The following is a 22,522-nucleotide window of genomic DNA, read 5'->3' as shown; positions in this document are numbered from 1 at the left end:
CCTGGCATGGTGGATGCAGAAGGCTTTGAACTGCAAAGCACGTAGCATCATTCTGGTCTTCACCCTTACAGGGTGGCTAAGAAGTGGGTGGGTGTAGGATGATCTAAGTGTTCCTGGCTGCTCTGGGCAGTGGAACAGCACTGAGTGAGGCTGTGGCAGCCTCACCATGGTTGCCTGTTCCAAGAGTGAACAAGGCTCTGGGACTTACGTGACTGCCAGCTTGTGTATCAGCATCCTTGATGATGACTTTCTGCTGCGTGATCCCAGCGCTCCAGGCTCTGTCACACGCAGTGTGCCCCTGGGCTTCTCACACATGGCTGCCACCACCTGCACAGTCCCATTAGTCCTAAGATCCAGGTCTGAATGATTTCCAAGCTTTCCCCTGGCTCTGCTCTAGTGAATCTGCAGATTTTCTCAGCCTCCCTTTCCTCGTGCTGCTTTGCCTGAGCCTCCCTCTGCTCCTTGAGGGCCCTAACCTCCGTGGCTGTAGCCATCTGCAGCTTCTCTGGGTCTCTGTGCTTCATCAGCTCCCATCTGGAGCTCATCTAGGTGCTCTCACATCTTGCTGATGTGCAGCCTCATCTGCACTCCAGGAGGAGAGAGGGACTGCGCTTCCCCTGGGATCCTGCTCCAAAACCCAGCTGGGGGGTGCGGATTACCTCTGGCCAGCATGGAGGCACATTTGCCCTCCAATTGCCGTGTTTGCCTGATCATTAGGGAAATGCAGGACATAGCCGAGAGGGTGAAGACTTCACAGCAGGTCTAAACCCAGTCTAACCTTTCCTCCTCTCCCCTAGATTGCATTGCCGTTTACACACTGAGCCTGCACATTCAGCTCGGGGGGCTCCCTAGACCAAAGTCTCCTGGACTGAAAGCTGACACTGGACAAGCTGTGTAAGCTGAAGCCCTTGGTTTGCTTTAGCTGATGGAACAGCCTTTCTCTGGCCTCTCTTAGGTTAAACCTGGTGAGATTCAGGCATACCATTCGGCCAGGATGTGTCAAGGAAGATTACTGGTAGGACTCTCAGAGATGTCAACTCCTGCGGAGAGAGATTAGCAACTCAACATACACCCGTGGCTCCCAAGAGCCTTCAGGAAGCTGATTAGGGCGCTGGATAGATTTATTTATGGTGAGAGATGAAAATCAGTACTTGCAACTGCACAGGTACGCGCCTAGCCTGGCTGGGAGCAGGGGAGATCAGAGTGGCAGCAGTATCTGAGTGCATAGGCAGGGGAAGGGAACAACATTTTTCAGTCTATTATTTATTTCTGATGGGGAGTCACCTCTAGGAGTTGTATTAGGTTGACGCTGTTGTGCTTGATATAAAGAGCTAAAAAATCCCCTTCCAACATGGAAATAAGCATCGTGGAACTGAACCAAGTGGTGGACATGGCAGCAGCAGCCAGGGAACGGTCTGCCCGCGAGGTGCTGCAAGGCCACCAACATGGCTAGGCAAAGCCCCGGGGGAGAGACAGGTTCCCTGTTGCTCTCATCCACAGCTCCACCACACCGGGCACAGGCAGAGGAGGACAGAGACTGTTGTTTCTGTGGTGTTAGCGGTACATGCAGGTGCGCGAGGCAGGTACCTCTGACTGCCGCAGGGGATTGAGGCAGGACATCGCTGCTGTGCATATCCCTGAGTAACGGGTTGTGCTCTGAGTCATGAACCAGTCTGGCAGCCTGTGTGGTAGCAAAACACCCAGAGGAAGGCCGCACTGTGACTGCCCTCCCTCTTGCTCAGGGATCAAGCACCCAGCGCTCCCACCGCTAGCACAGGATATATTCCCCTGGAGGACAAGCACCACCATGAGCCGTCCGTGGCAAAGGGAGGCTGCGGGCTGTGATGAGATCAGAGCCACTCATCCCTGGGGTGGGACTCCCCCCGGTCTGGGGCGCTCCTTTGCCCACCGGACAGGAGAGCCCTGTAGCCTTTCTCAGCAGCCCTCGCCTTCAAGCTGGGACCTCGCTGCCATCACCGTAACACTCAATGGTTAACAATGAATTCTCCAGCTCTGTTAGGAAGAACGGAACAGCCCAGCCCTCTTCGATGAAGAGTTTGATCTTGACGGAGCATGGGTCAGGACGCACGGCACGGCACGGCACGGCACGGCAGGGCAGGCCGGGCCGGGCCGGGCCGGGATCCCCAGCCCCACGCCGGGGGCTGCGGGCGAAAGGGCTCAGCCTGCGCCGCCTCGCTCCGGTGACTCAGGCCGCCCGGCAGGGGGCGCCTCGCGTCAGCGTCTCCGCCAGTCACGGCTTGTCCCGCTGCCCGAGCCCCGCCCCTCTTTGTTGCGACCGCCAATAGGAGCGCGCCGAGGGCGGGCGGCCGGTAGCGTGGTAACGCGGCGGCATGGAGCGCGGCGCGGGGCGCGCCCCCAGCGCGGTTGGGGCCGGGCCGGGGCGCTCGGGACAAGCGAGCTACTGTGCCGCGGGGCGGCCGGGCGCCCGCCGCTAGGGAGGGGGCCCTCCCCGCGCCCAGCCTCCTCCGCCGCACGTAATACACACACACACACACACATATATATATTTCATATATATATAGAGAGAGCCCGGGCGGCGGTGAGGCCGCGGAGCACCTCCCGACAGCGGTCCCCGCGGCCATGCCCGAGCCCGGGCGCGCCGCGGGGCCATGACGGGCGCGGCGGCGGGCGGCGGCAGCCCCGGGAGCGCCCGCCGTGCGGCGGTGGGCAAGGCGGGGGGCCGGCCGCGGAGCGCCCAGCCGCGGGCGGGGGGCCGGCCGCGGAGTGCTCAGCCGCGGGCGGCGGGCGGCGGTGGCAGCGGGAGCGGCGGCGGCGGCGGCAGCGGCGGCGGCTCGGAGGAGGAGGAGCAGCGGGACGGCGGGTCGCTGTTCCTTGTGAACAAGAGCGGGTTCCCTATGGACGGGCAGACTTGGGAGCGGATGTGGGGGCACGTGGAGCGGGTGCACCCCGACGGCGGCGCCGTGGCGGCGGCCATCCGGAGCGCCGCCCGCCTGGCTCCGGTAAGGCGAAGCCCCCGTCTGCCCCTTAGAAACCGAGGGGGTGCCGCAGGGCCCGGACCCGGGTGTTCCGCGGCTGCCGGGTTTTGTGGGCGTCGAGGGGACGGGGAGACACAAGGGCTGGGCGGGAGGGTGTCGCGCCTCAGCCCTGAGGATGCTCTGGGCCCCTGCCCGCTGCGAGGGGCAGCGAGGGGAAAGTGGGAGCGTCCGCTGTTGGGAGCGCACAAAACGGGTACGGGGCGTGGGACACGGGATGCTTAGGGGCTGGAGCCTTGCGAAAGAAGTAGGAATAAAATTATTCTTTTATCTGGGGGAGGAAAAAGCGGAAAACAAGACTTAAAAGAAATCTTCGGGGACTGAATGAAGCGTTGTGCAATTTAAAGCACATTGTGCTCAGCTCTTTGGAACACAGGCATTTCCTAAAACACAGCCTTGCTCCTTAAATGTAGCAAGGGATTTAAAACTCGGACATCTCATTTCCAGTACATGGAAGGATTCCAAACACTTTTGTCTTGTAAGTTCCTCAATACAAGCTCCGAACAGCTCTGCCTGACCCGAATTTTTTCTTTTTCCGCCAGCCAGCAAAAAAAACGTTGTCTGCTGATGTTCCAAGGCTTCTCACCATTGCACTGCAATACTGATCACAGTGTCATTAACGCTGTTGGCTTTGGCAGACTTTGAGCTTGATTAGCTCCTCCCACTGAACAGCATTAATCTGAGCTGACCTTTTCGTACCCTTCTGCATGCTGGGGTGAGGTGGTTGGGCTGGCGTTGTCGTGGTCCAGGTTGTCAGTGATATGTGCTTGTTCTTTACGTAGGGTAGAAAGGAAAAATTATGTGCACAGAGAAGTTGAAAGTATATTGAGTAGGGCCATGTTGCAAAGGTGCTTGTCAAATAAGATGCAAGCTGAAAAGGCCTTTCATCTCTCTTCTGCAATGTTTAGTACAGCATAAGTGCAAAAGGGGCAATCCCTTTCTCTCTGTTCCTCTGCTTCCCTCGTGCTGGCACCAGCCTTTGTTTGGATGGGGGAGCAGATCGAGCTAAAGAATCTGTTTTTGCTGGGTTTGTTTGCAGTTGCCTGGTGTGGTCCATCTCATACTTGCACAAGTGCTTGAGGTAGAAGTGAAGGGGCAGGGAGAGGGCTGAACCTCTCGTTTCAGCAGTGTGGCCAGCTCACACTAGTCTAAACGGCCTGCAGATCTGTTTGGTGTTACGATATGGCAAAGCACATGCTGGACTTGATTTCCTTCCCTTACTTCCCAGCTCTAAAGCAAGTGACTCTGACTGGTGATACCTCTAGTGACTGACAAAGCATCTGGCAAGAGGCACGCCAGTGGCTCCAGCGTGCTGGCATGCTGCCTGCCAGAGCATCCTGGAAAGCGTTGCCCATGGCTTCTTCCCCAGTGCCGAAGCACGAGGCTGACTTGGTGGGGCATGTGCTGAAGCTGGGTAGGAGGGAAAATGTTTTGAAATCTGCTTGGCTAAATCACTTCATGTTAGTTACTGGTTGCTGATCAGTGGAGGGTGCCGTAGAAGAGTTGTATTGAGTTCCTCCAGCACTGTACGGCAGCAAACTCCCTGTCACAGTGATTAACTTCAAGGGCAGAAGGGCCTGGCATCCCCTGTGACTAATAAGCTCTTGCTGGCTAAGCCTGGGACCTCTGGGGTCAGAGGATAGTTTGGGGATCACCTGGTTCTTATTAAGGCCAACACAGCTCAGGTGGGCAAATGAAAGGTAGGAGCAGGTTTGTTTGCTGCAAAGCAGTGGTGGGTTGCTAAAGTTGTGATGGTAATTTCTGGGTCAGAATAGGAATGTGAGGGGAGCATTGCTTCTTAAATGATGGTGCAGCTTTTTTAATTAGCTTGTGCTGCTGAGTATGTGGCACCCTGCAAAAGACTGGATAGTGCTGATCTGGAGCAACAAGAGAAACTTGGGCCTGTGAAAAGATGGCTTATAATCCACTTGTATTGGTAGTTGGTGGAGGCTGAGCGAGTGGTGTGTGCAATTGCTCCATTTTTGCATCTGATCTGTTCTTAATTCCTAGTGATGTGAGAGAGTTTTCATCCCCTCCCCAAGAAGCTCCACTTGATTGCTCTAGTCATCTTGGTATTAGTCTCAGCGATCATATACGTAGGGCGGTAAGTAGCTTCTTACTGTATTCGTAAGGTTGTCCTTACTGAAACAAATGCAAACTGCAGGGGTGCAGGGTTGCATCTCTCCCAGGAGGAAGTCCTCATAAAAAGCTGGCTTGTCTGCAAGGGGGGCAGTTTTGGAACCTGAAGCATCCCTTGGTTGCACCCCCCCACCTCTGGCTTTTGGCTTGAGGTCTGGCAAGGGTGTGGGCTCCCAGTTTGGAAGGGCTGTGCAATCCTTTACATGGTCTGTGATCTTGGAGATATTTGCAGATCTTAATGAATTAAACCTCTCACCAACTTTGAGGGCTCTAGCCTGCCAGCTTCATCCATGCTAAGTAACAGCATACTTGCAGGGCAAGTTAGCAGAAAATAGCTTTCTGGTCATTAAATGAGACACGCTGGACTCAGGCAAGACAAGTTTCACACAGGATGTCTGTGATGAACTGAGACTACAGTGTTTCCAGCCACAGGATGATGGTCTCCAGCTCTGCCACAAGGTCTTATCCTACAGTGGCTCTGCTTCTCTGGAGCTGCCACTGCTTGGAAATACTGATCAAAGGTCAAGGCCCTTTCATCTGTCTTGTCTCTGAATTTCACTTGCTTTATAAATTCATGGTCTGTAGTGCTGTGTCTGCATATTCTCTGGGTGGCTCTGGCATCCTGCTACAAACCCTCGCCAGCTCCTGGCTGCTGTGCTGGGCTGTGCACTGGCAGCTGGAGGGCTGCAGCCTCAACCACGACGACGTCGTGCTTTCCTTCACTTGTGGTATCGTGCAGCCCTGGCTTCTGCTCGGTGCTGGATGGGCACCCAGGATCGGTGCTTCTGCAGCTGGGGCAGGAATTTTTGGGGAAAAAATGGTTTTATATGGAGGGAGCAGGAGCGGTGGGTCGCTCGCTGCAGCCTGGCCTGGCTGGCGGCCTAGTGCTGAGTACTGCCTGCCCGGCACTGGAAAGAGAGCAGTGGGCTGTCCTGCATGGGGGAAAACTGATGGCAGCTTCTCCCTTGTTGCCTGAGATCTGGAGGGACTTGTGCCTTCAGGCTCGGCAGGCCTGCTGGGGTAACTTTAACAGACAGGTGATGCGATATGTGTCTGCTGTTGGGAAAACACTGGTTCTCTTTACCCAAGTGTGCCTGGTGGCTAATGCGATCGTCCTCTGCCTTTGAGACAGGAAAGCACCTTGCCTGGAGGTCCAAACCTGACCCCCATGGCGAGGGTGGCCGCTGTGGGTTACAGCAAGGGCTGCGTCCCTGCGTACTGGTGCGGTCCCTATGGGATGCTGTCCCGCCCTGCAGCTGGGCGAGGGCAGGGGCCACCATGTTATGGAGGGCTGGGAAAGGGGTGCTATCCCCCCAGCCGCTCTGCCGCAGCCAGGCCTCACTGTCTGGGACTCCCATTGCATCGGCGTGTTGTGTTGTGTCTGTGCAATGTGTGCACCTAGAGGTTTTTATCTTTGAAGAAAAGGAGTCCTTATATCGGAGCAGGAATGACTGCTGCCCCTGGGAAGCTGTGACAGGCCTGCCTTAATTCCCTCCTTCAGCCGCTGGCTGCTTCTGAAGCTCGAGCCCTGTCTGGTGCGTGGAGTCCAGCCCTGCCTTAGTGCTGGGGGGCACGGATGAATAACTCATCCGGACCAAAGGGACTGCGGGCGGAAGGAACTCATGAAACAAAAAAATTGCCTCTAATGAAGAGGTTAGGTGTGGAAATTGTGATTAAGAAGCATTAATGAAGCTTGCTTGTAACTCCCACTTGTTTGGAGAGAAAACCCGTGTACGTGGTTGTCTCCCGTGTGGTGCTGGGGATGGCGGCAACGTGCTGGAGGCCTGGCCATCTGTCTCCTTGCCACTTAAAATACGTTTCTGTGTGCGAGTAATGTAGGAGTCTCTATTCTGGGTTTTTTCCCTTCTCTGAAGTGTGTTTACTATTTGACTGTAGTGACTAGCTACATGTAGTAAATGCTGGGTTTTGGTTGTCTTGGGATTATCAGTGCTCGTTCTCTGAAAGCAAACGTACAATCCCTCCATTGTACTGGAGGTGGGAAGGGCAGTCTGTGTGGCAGAGATGACCCTGTACCACCTGAACTTGCTTTTCTTATCTGTAACTGCTGATTTGAGGTGTCTTTAGAGCAGTGATATTTCACTTTATAATCTACAAACTATTGTAACGGTGTCATGGGCCCGCAGACGCCGCACACTTTCCTTTGTGCTTTCGTCACTGCTGGACAAGTTGTTGGTTCCTGAATTTGGGTCTGCATTAATATTTAAATAAACTGCTTCCTCAGTTATGTTTGTGAGAATTATACTAACTTTTCTTAGCCATGCTGCCCGTTTTAACACATGCTGACCCTGTATTTTGCGGTTACGCCCTTAAAATAAGGGGACTTGCGACAAGGCCCTGCCCCTTTCCTGTGAGGTTACAGGCTCAGGAGCAATGTAGCTGTGGGGATTAAATACAGATTGAGGGCCTGGCTTCTTAAAGTGCTTAGGCACAAGCAGATGTCTTATGGGATTTTGGAAAAATCCCATTACGGTGCCAGTCTATATCTTTAAATGTCTTAATATTGAATATCTGGGTCTCAGGTGGTCTTCTAGGTATCACGCGCTCCCTGCCCAGCGAGCGTGCTGCTGACAGGCGGCAGATGGGAAATTACGCAGCCTGGGATCCTTGTCTCCTTTTATCTTTCTCTCGTGGTAGAGGAAACCAAAAATTAGACTCGAAATGGCTTTTCAAAGGAGGGAGGACAGCAGAGCCAGTGCTGGGACTCTGCTCTCCCAAACTGCCCTGTGCTAGAGGGGAAAAATGGGAAGCGTTGACCTTCCGTGCTGGACTGCCTGCCCACACAGGGCAGTGTTTGAGGGACTCGGTGGCCGGGACAAGCAGCCTGCTGTAACAGGGGCCTGCCCTGGACTCTCCGGACTGGCAGGGATGGGGCTGGCTCCGGTGCACAGGCAGCTCCCATCGTCAGCAGGATGACTTTGTCTGATGCTTGAGTTCACATGGGGTTCGAGCCATCTGTGCTGCCATGTTGCGTTGCACTAAGCGTGTGCTGCTGCCCAAGTAAATCACTTATCTGCTCTGCAGGGTGCGGTAACTGTCTAACCTCTTTATCTTCTTTCTGTGTCCAGCCCTCAGTGCCGCCGATGCCAAACTACAAGCTCTCCATGTCGATCCCAGAATGGCTTCAGGCAATACAGACCTACATGAAGATGCTGCAGTATCCTTCTCCAGTGCACGGTCTCCAGAGAGAAGGCTGTCTTGTGCCTGGCATGAATTAACAGGGGGTTTACTGAAGCAGTAGCTGGTTGCGAGGGCTTGGGATTATTTGGAGGTGAGAGGATGCCTCTAAGGATTTGTGATAGAGCCTGCAGCACTGAGCTTGTCACAGCAATCCTCTGGGAGGTATAATTAACATTAAATGATACTGAAGAATTTAACTGAAGTGACGGTGGGAGTAGAAATGCTTATTTTGAAGTTGGTTTATGAGGATATTATGATCGGATTGTGATGCCTGGAGACATAATATGGCATCTTGTCATAAAGTGACTAAGGGGGAGCTGGTGTTGTGGCAAACCCTTTCTCCCCCTGCCCCGGCAGCCCCTGTGGTCTCCCTGAGGGCTGCCTACATGCTCAGCTTGCAGGGGGTGCCTGTCATTAGGGTGGGGGGTGCAAGCAGCTGTCCTGACCCCAAGGTGGGCAGGCTTGCCTGTGGCACAGGAACTGGCCAAAGGAATCCCCCCTTCCAGGTGTCCCACCTCACTTGGGGAGTTCATCAGAGATGTACACATCTATCCAGCCTCCCTGTCGCTGCCTCATGCCTAATACCTGACCGTTTCCATTGCTGACAAATAATGTCAGAGGAGACGGTGGCTGGCCCAGATTCTGCTCTTCTCTCTGCTTTCGTTTTTTCTAAACTCTCCCTTTTTGTGTGTGTACATGTGTGTGTGTGGGTGGGGAAGTGGTGAGGATGAGGAATGAATGTTAAGTCCTGGTAATAATTAAGAAAGGATACGGGTGGCAGCTGGAAGAGCATCCAAAAATAGCAGGCGTGGTTAGCCTGCTGGGGAGCAGCGGTTGGGATCAAGGCAGCAGCAGGGGTTGGAGCTGCAGCAGCTGCTATGGGGAGGGAGACTGGGGCCAGCCTGCTCTGCAGGGGGATGGCGCATGTCTCTGCTGCATGTCGGCCACTTGGGCAGGACGAGAGGCTTGCTGCTCAGTGAGGTTGTGCCAGAGAGGAGACCATGCCACAGAGAGCTCTGAAAATTATATATATTTTTTTCTTCCTCCAGAGGTCTTGAAATCCTGTATGCTGCTACGTAGCAAGAGCAGGCCTTAGGCACGAGGTTTGGATCTGTGTTCAGAAAAGCTTCAAAGTGTGCTGGGGAACAGGATCTGGGCTTTCTTTGAGGGCTAAAAGAGGCTGTGTGCTTTGTTGAGAGCACTCTGAAAGGGCCTTGTGAATTAGGTTTTGAAGGCAGGAGGGAAGCAAAGCCTTGTTTCTGGAGAACTCTGAACTCTAATTGAAGTCAGTTCAGAGCATCCTGGTGCGAGCTGGAGTTTTCTTTAGACCATGGCTATACAGCCAGCAGCTGTGCTATTTATGCCTTGCAAGGTACCCTTTGCCTCCACGGGGTCACCTGTTTCTCACCACCACAGTTTTGCTGGTGTGAATGTTCTTGTGGCCTTATTGGGAATGAGGCTGGAGAATGAATTCAGCTGGAAAAATAACTTAGCAAAAGTAAGTGGATGGAGTGATATTTTTTTTTTTTTTTAAATTTTGTGTTGTTGTTGGGGTGGGGTTTTTTTTGTTTTTACTGGACAGGTCAGTTTCCTGATCTGATTTACTGCGTTACTGCTTGAACAGCTCTGCTCAAGGAGCAGGGAAGAGGCTGCTTTTGGTGATGCTGCTGCTGCATGGTAGCTTGCACTCCTAGGCAAGCAGTGCTGAGGTTTGGTTGATGGGTGACCACCTGCTGGCATCCTTTGTGATGAACTTTTCTCCTATGTTCATAGTGTTAACTAATGTTCTTGAGTTGCACTTGGCTGGTTATTTCCATTTCAAGTGCATTTTTTAGTGAATGATTTATATTTCCTAGCTATAAATGGATGCACCTTCTGTGCTTTTGGTTTACAGGTCATACGTGAGCTATGTGGCTGACAGAGTTAAAAACTTAAAAAGGAAGTAAGTGCTTTCAAACCATGAGCGATGTTGATTGGTTTGGGTAGACTATCAAAGCTTTCTCTTGCCCAAATGGGAGACTTTTTTTTAACTTGTAACCTCATAGTGAGTGGGACCTAGAAGAAAAGAGAATTCATAACCCTCAAATGCTAAATTTAAGTGTCATTTTAGACAACCAACCTTTTTGCTTGACTCCCCACCTAATGCTAGTTAATATGTCATATAAAAAGACAAGTGAAAAAATTGCTTTATTTCAAATGCCAGGGTTTCACGTCTGAGAGTCAATGGCTTTTATGACTTGTTTTATGTTTCAACAGGAAATCGGAACTGAAATCCACATTTTGAGCAGTTATTTTATTGTTTGACTTTTCATGTGACTTTCCTTTAACAGTCAAAATTCAGATACAATCACACAGGAACACAGTTCTTCGAGATTAGAAAAAACAGACCTCTAAGTGGGTAAGTGTCTCTGGAAGTGGTCTAGTACCCTCGTCCCACATAAATGCCCAAGGTGATCAGCTGGCATGAAGCACTGTAGCACCGTGGCATGGGAGGGCTGTCTCCCGCATGCCACAGCTGCTCTGGCAGGGCCAAAACTCCGTATGTTGCTGCCTTTGCAAGGAGGATTCCAGCTTGCTGCCAGGTGGCAAATGGACCCATCAAGAGCCACCAAGTGGAAGGGCTGGTCTTGCTCAGCAGCCGCATGGGAGCTGCGTAGCTGCAGGCCAAAGCTGAATGCACAGGCTTGGGAAAACTCTCACTTCTCACTTGTAGGTGTTGCATTGGTAGGGCTGGGCTGTTTTTATGGAAACTGTGTAAGTCTTGATGTTCTGGTTGCGCTGTAATGCCCTTTGATGGTAGAAAGAGATCAACTGCGCAAAACGCTGCAAGGATTTTGATGTCATCTTGGGCGCAGTTCTTTCCCCTGGAGGGTCACGATGGACCATTTAAGTCATGGCCTTGCTTCTCCCATTGCCACTCATCTTGCTGTTCCTTCCACGTGGTGGACTCGTGCTGGTTGGTGATGAGTTGTGCAATACAAGTATGAACATGTATGCAGGCAGCCTGGTGACAGAGAGCTGGCATCCCTTGCATCTAAGAACTGCATCATACTTAGGACAGCTCTTTAATAGGACCCAGTAAATTAGCATTTTAGGGCGGGAAGTGATATTGACAACTTTATGCTTTTATTTTAGGGTGAAATTAAGATAAACAGAATACAATTACTCCTGTAGACTGGCCTGTCTCTAGCTCTCCCCATCTGTGTGTTATTAATCTAATGCTCCATCACTGTAAATTCCAGTTCCCATCGCAGCTCTCTGCTTCAGGTTTTCATTTTGCTGACAGCAATCTTTCCCACTTCCTTTCTCTATGTAATGTTCACTGCACCGGTGGAACTAGTTTAGAAGAAATCTTGTGCCTTGAATGATAGATGAGTTTACAGAAGCTTAAACAAATTTTCAGGCTGGTCACTCATTTTTAAATTTATCCCATTACTTTTTTCCAAGGAAGTGGAAGATGAAAGTGAATTGTGCTCAGCACTCACCACTTGAAAGGTTGGGGTCCTCCTGGGCTGGATGAAAGCCTGGCTTATGAGGATGGTACTCTTTCCTGGAAGGGAACTAATATAGTACTCACAGCTGGAGATGTACCTGTGGCTTTGGATCTTCTCCTAAGTGGTGCCATTTCCTCTATTTACCTGCCTTAGTGTTTGTTTGGGAACTTGTGTCTGACTTCTCTCCTTGTCCTGTTGCTGTTAGGACTTCTGTGAGTGACTTGGTATGAGGACTTCTGGAGAGTTAAGGAGAGCGCCCCTGGAAATTGTCCAGCTCCTCAGGGCAGCTCCTGCCAGCTTGCTAGGCACAGTTGCCTGCACCTGGTGCATGCTGGACTTGCCCAGTGTTAAATCCTAAGACCTGTGCTGCTTTGCTTCTTGACCTGATGGATGGGAGCGCTAGGAGTAGCGGAGCAGTTAGGAGCATGCTTAGCTGCCCAGATCCTGTCGTACTGCAGTGGGGCTCGAGCGCTTGCCCTGTCTTGGTTTCTCAACTTTGAGAAGGGGAATAACGCGTTGATCACCCTGTAATGTTGAGGTGTCCCTGAATGCTTTCCTTTCTTTCATCTGGGGTGTGTGGCTGATCATACCAGCTGAGGATATCTTCTCTTGCAGTTGTCCTTGGTGATTTTTATTCCTGCTGCCAGGCCAGTTTTCATCAGAACTGAAAAATCACCCACACCTGCAAGTTTTTTCCTGGGAGGTGTGTTTGACTTCGCAAGAAATCTACTTCCAGCATGGTGACAACAGGCGCCTTGTGCCGAGGCGACAAGCGCTGCCCTGAGCAAGCTTCTGTGGTGTGAAAGGCCTCGCTTGCTGCAAGACAAAGTTTGTATTTGCAAGTTGATCGAGCAAGATGCTGAGCATCTCCAGTTGCCACTGGCTCTTGGAAGTTGAGGCTATTCCCAGAGCTGTGATTCATTGATATTAAACATGTTGCTTATTTCATAAAATGAAGGCTCAAAGCTAATGCAAGTATTACGAGATCTTTGGCAGCCTCTTTTCAAGAGACCAGTGGCCGGACACAAAGAAGCTGAGCACTAGATAGAAATTGAATATTCATAAATTCATGTGAAACTGTCGTAAAGCAGCTGGGGCATATTAATGAGTTTTTGTATTATGGAGGGAGGACTGGATATTATAGAGATTTACTGTCAGCATCGGTGTGATGCATGAGAAAATAAAAATGCCTGGCTACGCTTAGGAAGAAGCATAAATTATCTATAGGAACTCATAACATTAAGGGACACAGGCTTGCTATAATTCAGTATTTACAGTCTGTCTTAAGAAAAAGCCACTTAGCTATCAACTTGCTTCTAGACTGCCAGACACCCTGTGGATTTGTCTAGACTACAGATAACACTTTTGAAAATGTTAGATTTCTGTTGGCGTAGCTGTGCGAGTCAGGGTAGTAAGAGAAGTGATCCTGCAAACTGTGCGTGGTGTTCCTGTTGTACTGGCAAACTGTCTGAAAATGCATCTTACCTTGCCTGGGTTTGCTGTACTTGCACAAAATCCAGATTTACAGGTGTAGCTACATCCACCATAGGAGTGCTTTGCCAGTAGAGTATACAGATTTCCTGACGCGGGGTGATGTCCTTCACATAGGCTTCGCCAAGTACCCTTTTCTACTAGGCAGCTAAAGCGCGCCCTATGGAGTTCAGCTCTACTGATCCGATACAGGTGTGATGTGTATATGCACACAGGGTGTTTCAGACACCGATAAGGCTGGTTTTCCTTTTCCCTTGCAGGATTATGCTGGCAAAACCTGTATTACAGCTTTTGTTGGTAAAACTGCTCTGATAAAAAATGGTGCCTTTAACTGAAATAGCCATCCTTTAAAACTTCCAAGCTTAGATCATGTAAGAGCTTTAGAAAAAAAAAAAGTATTTCTGGATATCTAGTAATATATGTAACTGTGACTTCAATGCCAACAAACTTTTGTAACTGGCTTTACAAGGAGCAATAAGCTCTCTGCAAGCTTCTGTTCAAGGATGCAGGCACAACCCACAGTGAGGAACAAATATCTTTGGCCTCCACGGAGTATCGGGAGGTTGTAGGTAGGTGTGGTATTGCGCTGTTCCCTCCAGTTAAGTGCCAGCTGGTCAGTGGGTCCTATGACTGAAGCGAAAACTGATGTTTGGGGAGGTTCTGGGGGCTTTGAGAAATTACAGTTCAGAAGCTGCTCTGTGAAGATGGAGAGATATTCAGTGACTGCAGCTATAATGGGTAATCAATCGCAATAAAAGAGCGTGATAGAAGCAGTCACGTGGGAACGATGCAACCAAATAACAGAGAAGAGGAGGAACGGAAAATAATACTGTTCCAACACAGCCTGTTATTAAGGAATGCTGATGGGGCCGTAAAGAAAAATGGGCTCGTACCGTTTCCAGACAATAGACTGTAGAAGGCATTTGGACATCTGCTGCTCTCTCACGAAGGGAGAATGTTACAGATATGGTGCTATGTTCAGCATGTGGTAGAAGTGCTTTTGACATTGAAACAAACTGGTTTTGAGAAGGTTCATGAGAACAGTGGCTGCTCTGCTGTTTTATCTCCTTTTGCTCCTGTTGGTGCCTTTCACTTCTGTCTTGGCTTCATTGGGAAGAATAAAACTGCCAGGAGCCTTAGAAGAACTTGGGAGATTTTATGGACCTCATGCAAATACATGGGCCTGGGGTAGGAGAACTTTGTGGAAAACATGCTGGAGGATCTCACTAATACAAATTTTATTGAAGTCTGTAGGAGTCTTTCTGGTGGAAGTAATGGGCAACCTTTCCTCCTAAGTGTGGACTCTCAGAAAGGGTCATTAGACATTGGAACGGGCTGCCCAGGGAGGTGGTTGAGTCACCATCTCTGGATGTGTTTAAGAAAAGACTGGACATGGCACTTAGTGCCATGGTCTAGTTGACATGGTGGTATCAGGGCAATGGTTGGACTCGATGATCCCAGAGGTCTCCTCTAACCTGATTGATTCTGTGATTCTGTGAAACTATTTTGACGTAAGGACCCAACCTGGTGAAAAGCAGCACTTAGAAAGTGGTACTTAATCAAGAGCTTGCTCTTGCCTCACAGAGTTTGTCAGTTGAGGTGTGCAATCTCTGTCCCGGGTCAATGTTTTTTCATTAATGGTACAGATAAGACTAATTGTTTGCTAATAGATGTGCTTTGCGGTCCAGGCTGGACAAGGTGACAAGGCTTTGCAAGGTGGAATGGGGATTCAGAGTGATCTCAAAGGGTAAGAGAGAGCTGGGCTGGAACAAACAGGAGGTATATAAGTAAGGGCAAATAAAGAGAAGGGATTTGGGAATAGCCAGCCGTGGGAACACACAATGGAGAATGAAAGGCTAGTTTTGCACAGAAGGAGCTGATCATAAAGAAAAAAAAGACATTTGATGTGGGGAGAGTCCAAAAGGAAAGCAACAAACATTGCCCAAGGTCTAGAAAACATGACCTAAGGGAAGATTTGGGGTGAGAGAAAGAGGGGAATTAAAAAGAAGGGGGGAAAAAAAATTGGTGTCTGCTTTCTGATGTTTACAGAGGAGAGGGTAGATTACAGCCTGTGGCATGTACAAATGTCTGTTGCAGGAGGAGAGATGATACATAGTCTCCATACCCACTGTGGATAGCAGAAATAGCTTCTGATTTAAATTGCAAAAAAACAAAGTTTAAACATTAGGGGACCTTCTTAGATGCAAGGTTAAGTATAGGATAGATTAACCGGTGGGTTCCCGAGCCTTTGAGAAACCAGTTAAAAGTAGGTTGGAAAATTATCTGTGAGCAGTGATTTAGCTTTGGCTTATGCTACCTTGGGCAGAGCAGTGGCTTGGGGATTCTCCAAAGGCTCTGCTTCTAATGCAAACACGGGGTTTAAGGCTATACTTCGTCTCAAGCTTGTTAAAAGCGGAAGACTCTCTCAGTGGTTATTGAACTGGGTCATCCACATAAACCCTGTGATCTGTGTTGCAAACACAGAGGAAAAAGCAAACAGTTTGCGGAGTATTCCCCAGGACTCTGGGATGGATGTGCGCGAGGGCATGCCCTGCCTGTGGGTGCAGATGGATGCCTGTTTGCTGATCATTGGTGATGCCTCCTGACCGATGCTCCCCTTGCAGTGATCCTCATTGCCCTGTCAGTCCAGAGGCCGTAGCCATTTCTGAGCTGCCAGGTCCTGGGTGGCCACTGAGCACCTGCTGCAGCTCTGGGACCCTGGGTGCTTTGAGCAGGAGATGGGACAGGAGGGCCTCCCGGGGTCCCTTCCAAGCCCAGTTATCTGATGATGCTATGTAAAGGGAAGCGAGGGCTGCCGCAAGCCTCAGAAGGGACAGCTGTGGTACCTGTGCACTAGCGGGCAGGGTGTTTTTAAGCAAGCAAAATGCCTCCCCTGTTTGATTTAAATCTGTCTTAATAACCATATAGCGTCCTGGAGAGCTGTGCTTCAGAACCAGCGCGTATGTGGCTTGCAAACTGAGCGCGTGTTAAATACAACTTAGTATTTAAATAGTGTGAGTGTTGCTGTGACAGGTAATTCGGTAGTAATTTGACTGCTCATTTAGGCCAATTACTTTGAAGACTCCCTCCCTGGCTGTGGAGCCATTAATGTTATCTCCATGCTGACAACACCCTGAAATCATGACAGCAGTGAGCTTATAAAAGCAGGTGTTAGGAGACCTGATGCTGCATGTGGTGACAAGGCAGCTCCAGTGCGGTTACTGTGTTTGCCTGCTGGCAGCAGGGTCAGCGTAGGTGTAGACCTGAAGAGGAGATGCTGGCCCTGTCCCTCGGACCATGTTCCAGGCATATACCACGCTATATGGCTTGAAGCTTGAAGCTTTACAACTTGAGCTTTTCCTTGCCTCTGATACACATTCATAATCAGCTGTGACCTTCCCCCCCGCCCCCACCCATGGAGTTAGAAGATAGGAAATTCAGCGGATCATCTTGTTTGTGGATACGTCCCATGCATTGTCCACATGTAATGCTTCTCCGGATGGAGACGGGGCTTTGCAGTGGCTGCTGCTGCGACCAGCACTGAGGAGCCACTGTGGGGAAAGAAGGGGCCCCATTGTGTGCCCTCGCTGGAGCTGCTCCTTGCTTCCAGCAGTGGGGTTTCTCTGGCTGATTGTGAGCATGTAGGAGGCAGGGTAACTCTAATTTGTCTTCTGTACTGCAGGCAGAGTGTAAAGAGTGCTTGTTTACAAATGAAAAGATAATTTTTAACTTGGATAAATGGGACATGGAATGGCTATGACAGGCTGTAATAGCGGTGGAAGCTGTATTGCCATTTGCGCTCAATACAAGGTTTAAAATGCATGAGATGGATGAATTAGAAAGTGGGAAAAACAAACTCTAATGGTTTCAGATTCATATTTTTCTCTGATACAAATATTTTTATCATTTAATGATGTGTTTCCTTAGAGTAGGGATCTGTTTACAAAGCTTTTCTCAGGGAAGGGATACGGATAGAGAAGACTTCAAAACAGAAGTAATCCTTTGGTTTGGTTTTTAGCTTTTTTTTTTTTTTTTTGGTATGTCATTGAGTATGACTCTTCTGGCCTTTTTTGATTTCCTTCCAGTATTTTTTTTTTTTTTTTTTTTTTTTTTTTAATGCTCCAGGATTTCAGGATCTGCTTGTGGAAGGGGATGATAGGATACCTACTTGGTTGATGGTGCGGTGTCAGTCTGGCACCACAACTTTCTTAGCTGAGCTTGAGATTAGGTTGCTTGTTTCTCATCGCAGTGTTGTCCCTGTCAGATAACTCTGCTCCAAAGATAGGAGTCCAAATTGTAACTAAACTTTGTGAACTTGTAAGATCCTGGGCATGCAGAGTTTCCTGCACTCCTGCAGGAAATCCATTTTTTACCACTTTCCCAGTCCACAGGAGGTGGGGAGCAGCAGCAAGATGATAGCTCAGCTTGCAGTGGTGTGAAGTGTCTGTGTTGGTAGAGCTTTCTGCAGAGCAGGCTTCGGTAAAAAGGCATTAAATTCTTGTCTGCACCTATAGCTATAGGCTCATGGAGGCATTTGTAGCTTTCAGGGGGCCATCATGTAACCATCCTCTCTCCCGTTTTTTCCAGAGGAGAGCCAGGGTTATTTTGAAAACAAGCTAAACTTGGTCCTGCTGTGGGAGCTTGCATGATTGCCAGCTGCAACTCAGCAGGGATTTGTGTTACAGTCTGAAGCGATGCTCTTTGAGTTGCTGGTAGAGGCAGAGAGGACTGCATTCCTCCAACACATCTTCAGAGGCTGGAAGGCATGGGGATGCCAAACACTCATTATTATTTTTTTTTTCAGTCATCCTCCAAAAGTCAATGGGGCTCTGGCAAACAGAAGTCAAACAGAGCTCTAGGCTCTGGCTGAAGAGGAGAATCAAGTTCACCAGTGCTTGCTGAGATAAGAACCAGAGGCGCCTGGCTCTTGGTGTACAAGAGGACCTTTTGATTCCTGTCAACTGCTCTGACTGAAAGGCCTGAAAACCTTTTTGTTTCTGTTCTAGGTTAATGGAGACAGCAAAAGAAATGACCAGGGAGTCCTTACCTATCAAATGCCTTGAAGCAGTTATCCTGGGGATGTATCCTTTCACATGCCTGTGGCTTTTTCCACTGCAGTGCTGTTTCATATATTGCCCTTCCTGGATGGTGTTTGAGGTGGTCACAGCCAAAGGTGAGTGCCAGCAGCTTGGGGAACTACCGTGGTACTGATCAACAAGTTGCCAAATTGCCTAGGTTTGTTGGTAGGAGCTTGGATGCTGTGTGCCTTGTTCACAAGTGCCATGTTTGGCCATGTCGACTTTGCCTACTGCCCTGGTAATCTGCATGTCAGGATCTGACCCAAAGCGCCCAGATCAGTATTTGTCTACACAGTCCCTGTTTTCTTCGTTAGTATTTCTCTGCTGGTTATTGTTGGAGCTTGATAACACCTGAGGAATGCAAGTTCTGTCCTATGGTTGTCTAATGTTTACACGGCAGTCATGTTAGTTTTTGTCTCTCAGCCCACAGCTGTGCTTTGTGCAGAAACTTTTGTTTATTATAATTAAACATTTAAGCTTTACCTTAACATAATGTTTTCTTTGTGTTCAGTCTCAGACAAAAACCCCAAGAATAGTTTTCGTTTAGAGACTGACTTGCTTCTTGACCCTCTTGTGCTGTCACTAATAAATCAACCTGCATCATCCTAAAACACTCAGGGAGGGCAAAGCAGCCTTACAGGAATGATTGTATGCCAGATGCGTCTTACCACAACTGATCAAGTTTGATTTGAAACAAAACAAAAACCCAACCCAAAATAAACCCCGAAGCAAACCAGCCTCTGGCATACCTCTGCGGCGTTCTGCTTGCGGCTGCTGCCCCCTCTCGTGGGAGAGGGAGCTGGCAGAGCGCGGCAGGTAGTGCCCGGTGTTGGCTCATGAGAAGTGCTGGCTGCTGTGGGGTGGGAAGGGGACGTGGGCTGAGCAAGTGTGTGGTGTGCGAGACTCGATGCTGGATGCGGTCCCTGCTGCTCTAGGAGGTCTGTGGTGTGCACCGGGTGCTGCTTGCGGCTGTGCTCGGCTTCCCATGCACCAAGGGCAGGCTTCAGGTCTGAGTCTGAAAGGTGGCTCTGGCTGGCAGGGCTTCTCCTGCAAATGCTGCCAGGGTCTGCAGGAGAGGGATGGGAGTCCTGGGGGCTTGATGTCAGCAAGAGGCTCAAACCGATGCCCTCCCGGAAACAGAAAGGATGTCAGAGGATCTGTTGTGCTTGTCCTTGTGTCAGGGTTGTGTCCCAAACTATTTGGTGACGAAAGGGATAGGGGAAATAATCCCCAGGTGGAGCTGATGCTGCTCTGCAGTGTCAGTGTGGCTTCTAGTGCTGCATTTCTAGCACTGAACCGATTATTCCACATACCACAGGAGCAGAGGGTGAATATATTAGTGGCATACAGATGACGATGATAACCTAAAAGTATTTTTCCTGATCTAAAAGTTCTGACTGTCTTATTTTCATTTGGAAAGAGGATTTTTTCTGCTTGCCTCAAACCTGACTCTTGTTCAGATTTTTTTTTTCTGAGCAGGGGGGAAGCAAAATAGTTGAAAGCTATGATTTATACTATTTGGTGTCATCTGAAGTTTCTTTGGACTTGTAAGATTTGGATGAATCTTTCTGCCTCTTGATGCTACTTTAAAAAGTGTTTATGGAAAACTTTTTTTTTTTTTTTTTAAATTGAGATTACCTCGTGAGAAGGCTTAGGCAGGGGAGGGTATGGGACAGGCCTGTCTTCCTATGACTCCTACTTGCTGTCTTGGAAGCCTCTTGTGTGAGAACAGGGGCTATCTGCTGGGGTGGTGGTCCAGTAACAGATGTGTTAAGGTTTAAAAGATCCATGCAATATAAAACCTAAGTATTTTGCTTGAGATGTGGGTACACAAAGAGTGTAGCAGTGGTGAGTGGGTGGGCTGTCTGAATATGTGTGTTTTGAAGGTGGCCGGTACAAAGCCTGTGTCGGTGCAGAACCTTGTGGTGCCGTGCTGCATGTGCACCATGTGGGTTTTTGGAAGGCATCTTTGTAACAGCACGTGGGGAAGTTCGCTGATTTTTCTCAGCTGTGAGATTGTGATATTTAGCATTGCCCTCTGGATGCAGACATGGTGAGGCCAGCAGCTGGAACTTGCTTTCCAAGGTCAGGCAGTTACCAGATAAGAGATGCGCCTACCCTATCCAGAGTGTCAAACCAATGTCTTCACGTATGCCTGAGCTGAGCATCCCTGCATATGTGTGTTGACCTCTGGTTCCCTTCTCTGTCTCTGGAAATAAGGTGCTACTTGTAGTTTGTGTGCTGGCAGGCTTTGCCGTGTTGCTTGGATACCGAAAAGAGCACAGCCCGCTACAGAGGACCCTTGGCGTGAGCCTTCATTCACAGGCTGACTCGCGCAGAGCAGCTTAGCAAGATGTCATTTTAATTGAGCTGCTTGCTGGCTCGTGCAATTGCCTTTTACTGTGCGACTTCTTATAAAATGCTTCTGTAATCCCTCTTGGCGCAGAATTAAGTTTTGCATAATTGCCTTTGCACTAGATCTTGAAGCGTTTTTATAGGGCAATGAGTTAAAATACGGAGCTACCCTGTCTGCACACACCATGGGAGCAGCTGCTGTGAGATGACTGAAAGCTCGTACAGATCTTCCAATATTATTTTGCAGCAATCTGCATGGCTCTTCTTCCCTGTGTAGCTGTCTGAACTGGCTTGCTTACGTGGTCTGGCATCAGTGCCTAACCAGAGGCATTCCTCCTGCTGTCTTCCCCAGGGCATTTCTCAGTTCAGTTGTAAATCAGCTGAGTAATGGTGCGTTCAGCCTATTCTTTATGAGCAAGGATGGAAAGGACTTGTGCTCAAGAAAGGGAATAATAAACCAAAAAGTGCCAAGGGAATTGTATCCGTGCTGTATTCACTTTATTAGAATGGGGAGAGCAAAATATCAGAGGGAGAGAGGGAAGTGGCATGGTGCATCTGTCCTCGGGGAGTCTCAAAGAGCGTGTCTGTGTCAAGTGAACATAGCTTGCTCCTGTTGCCCTCAGTGTGCCTCTCCCAGTTCATGTGAGGTGACGGTCAGAACCGTGCAGCTTGTTAGACCTCCCCCCATTCCATTAAATGAGGAAGAGGAGAGCAGAAGTGCCTCAGGAGGGAGAAATGATTTAATAGCTTCTGCAATATGCCTTCTGTGCATTTAATCAGTGGATGATATTTATCACCACTGGAGGCCTGGGCCCACCCTGCTCCTCCTGCCTCGCAGGGATGTCCCTGGGCTGGGAGTGTTCTCAGTAGCGGGGAGAGATTTTTGCCGCAGTCGTTGCAGGACATTGATATCTCCGCAGTGCCCCTTTTTGCCTCCTGCATGCTCATCCACAGCTTGACCTGCTCGCTAACTGAAATGTGGGCAAGGAGGGTCTTGCTGAATATCTACAGCCCCTCTGGTAGCCAGGAAGAGCTGGGAGAGAGCTTTTAATCACTTCCATTGTCACCGTCTAATCTTAAGCTAGTCACCTCAGACTGCACCCAGGGACTGGAGAACAAAATGAGCGATGCCAGCCTAGCAGTCCTGCTTTGGGGGGCTGAGCCAGATGCTCGAGCCATTCCTTTTTGGGTACTGGAGCTGCCAGGGGGAACCTGGGCTCACTGTGCAGATGACATCCAGATGTGGGCTCGGTAGTACTCTGCCTCACAGTAAGCAATCCCAAACCTGGGATCTTGGCACTCCTGGAGCCTGTGGGAAATGCCATCTGACTCCAGGCTGTGGTTGGAAACTTCAAGTGTTTACTGCTGGCGGTCAGAGGCTGTCTGACATTGTGAGCAGTTGCTTGGTTGCTCGGGAAAATAGCTCTTCTGTTTTTGCTGAAGCCTTATCTGACGGTTTTGAAGCATGAGGTTTATTTTCCTCCTGTTCCACCTCCTCACTTGGAGCTGGTGGCTTCAGCATTGCTAGCATAAATAAAACTGCCTCCTGGCTCCTCTCAGCCTTCCCTCATCCCCTCCAGCTTGCTTGTGCCCTGTGGCACAGCCTGTCATGATGGCTCGGGGTGCCTGCTCATGCTTCCCCAGCCCTTGCGAGCAGCAAAAGATGAGGGTACCAGACACCCTGTGGCTTTCTGTGCTCATCTCAACCAGACTTCAGCAAAAAACACCCTTGCTGGGGACATGAAGCACTGCA

General features: G+C 49.8%; 1 protein-coding gene across 1 annotated transcript in view; it reads left to right on the top strand.

The window, feature by feature from the left end:
* The first annotated feature begins 2,630 nt into the window (after positions 1 to 2,630).
* The window catches only part of VASH2 (vasohibin 2), a 33,344-nt gene continuing 13,452 nt past the window's right edge, over positions 2,631 to 22,522 (top strand). Inside the window, exons 1-4 of the mRNA XM_068403495.1 lie at positions 2,631 to 2,981; positions 8,240 to 8,328; positions 10,693 to 10,749; positions 18,343 to 18,417. Of these exons, the coding sequence (XP_068259596.1) occupies positions 2,631 to 2,981; positions 8,240 to 8,328; positions 10,693 to 10,749; positions 18,343 to 18,417 (572 nt within the window). The remainder of the gene's footprint in view (positions 2,982 to 8,239; positions 8,329 to 10,692; positions 10,750 to 18,342; positions 18,418 to 22,522) is intronic.

This window comes from Nyctibius grandis, chromosome 1, assembly GCF_013368605.1.
Source record: "Nyctibius grandis isolate bNycGra1 chromosome 1, bNycGra1.pri, whole genome shotgun sequence".
Classification (NCBI taxonomy): Eukaryota; Metazoa; Chordata; class Aves; order Nyctibiiformes; family Nyctibiidae; genus Nyctibius; species Nyctibius grandis.
The sequence above is the reverse complement of the archived record's forward strand: the minus strand, read 5'-3'. Positions and strand labels throughout refer to the sequence as shown.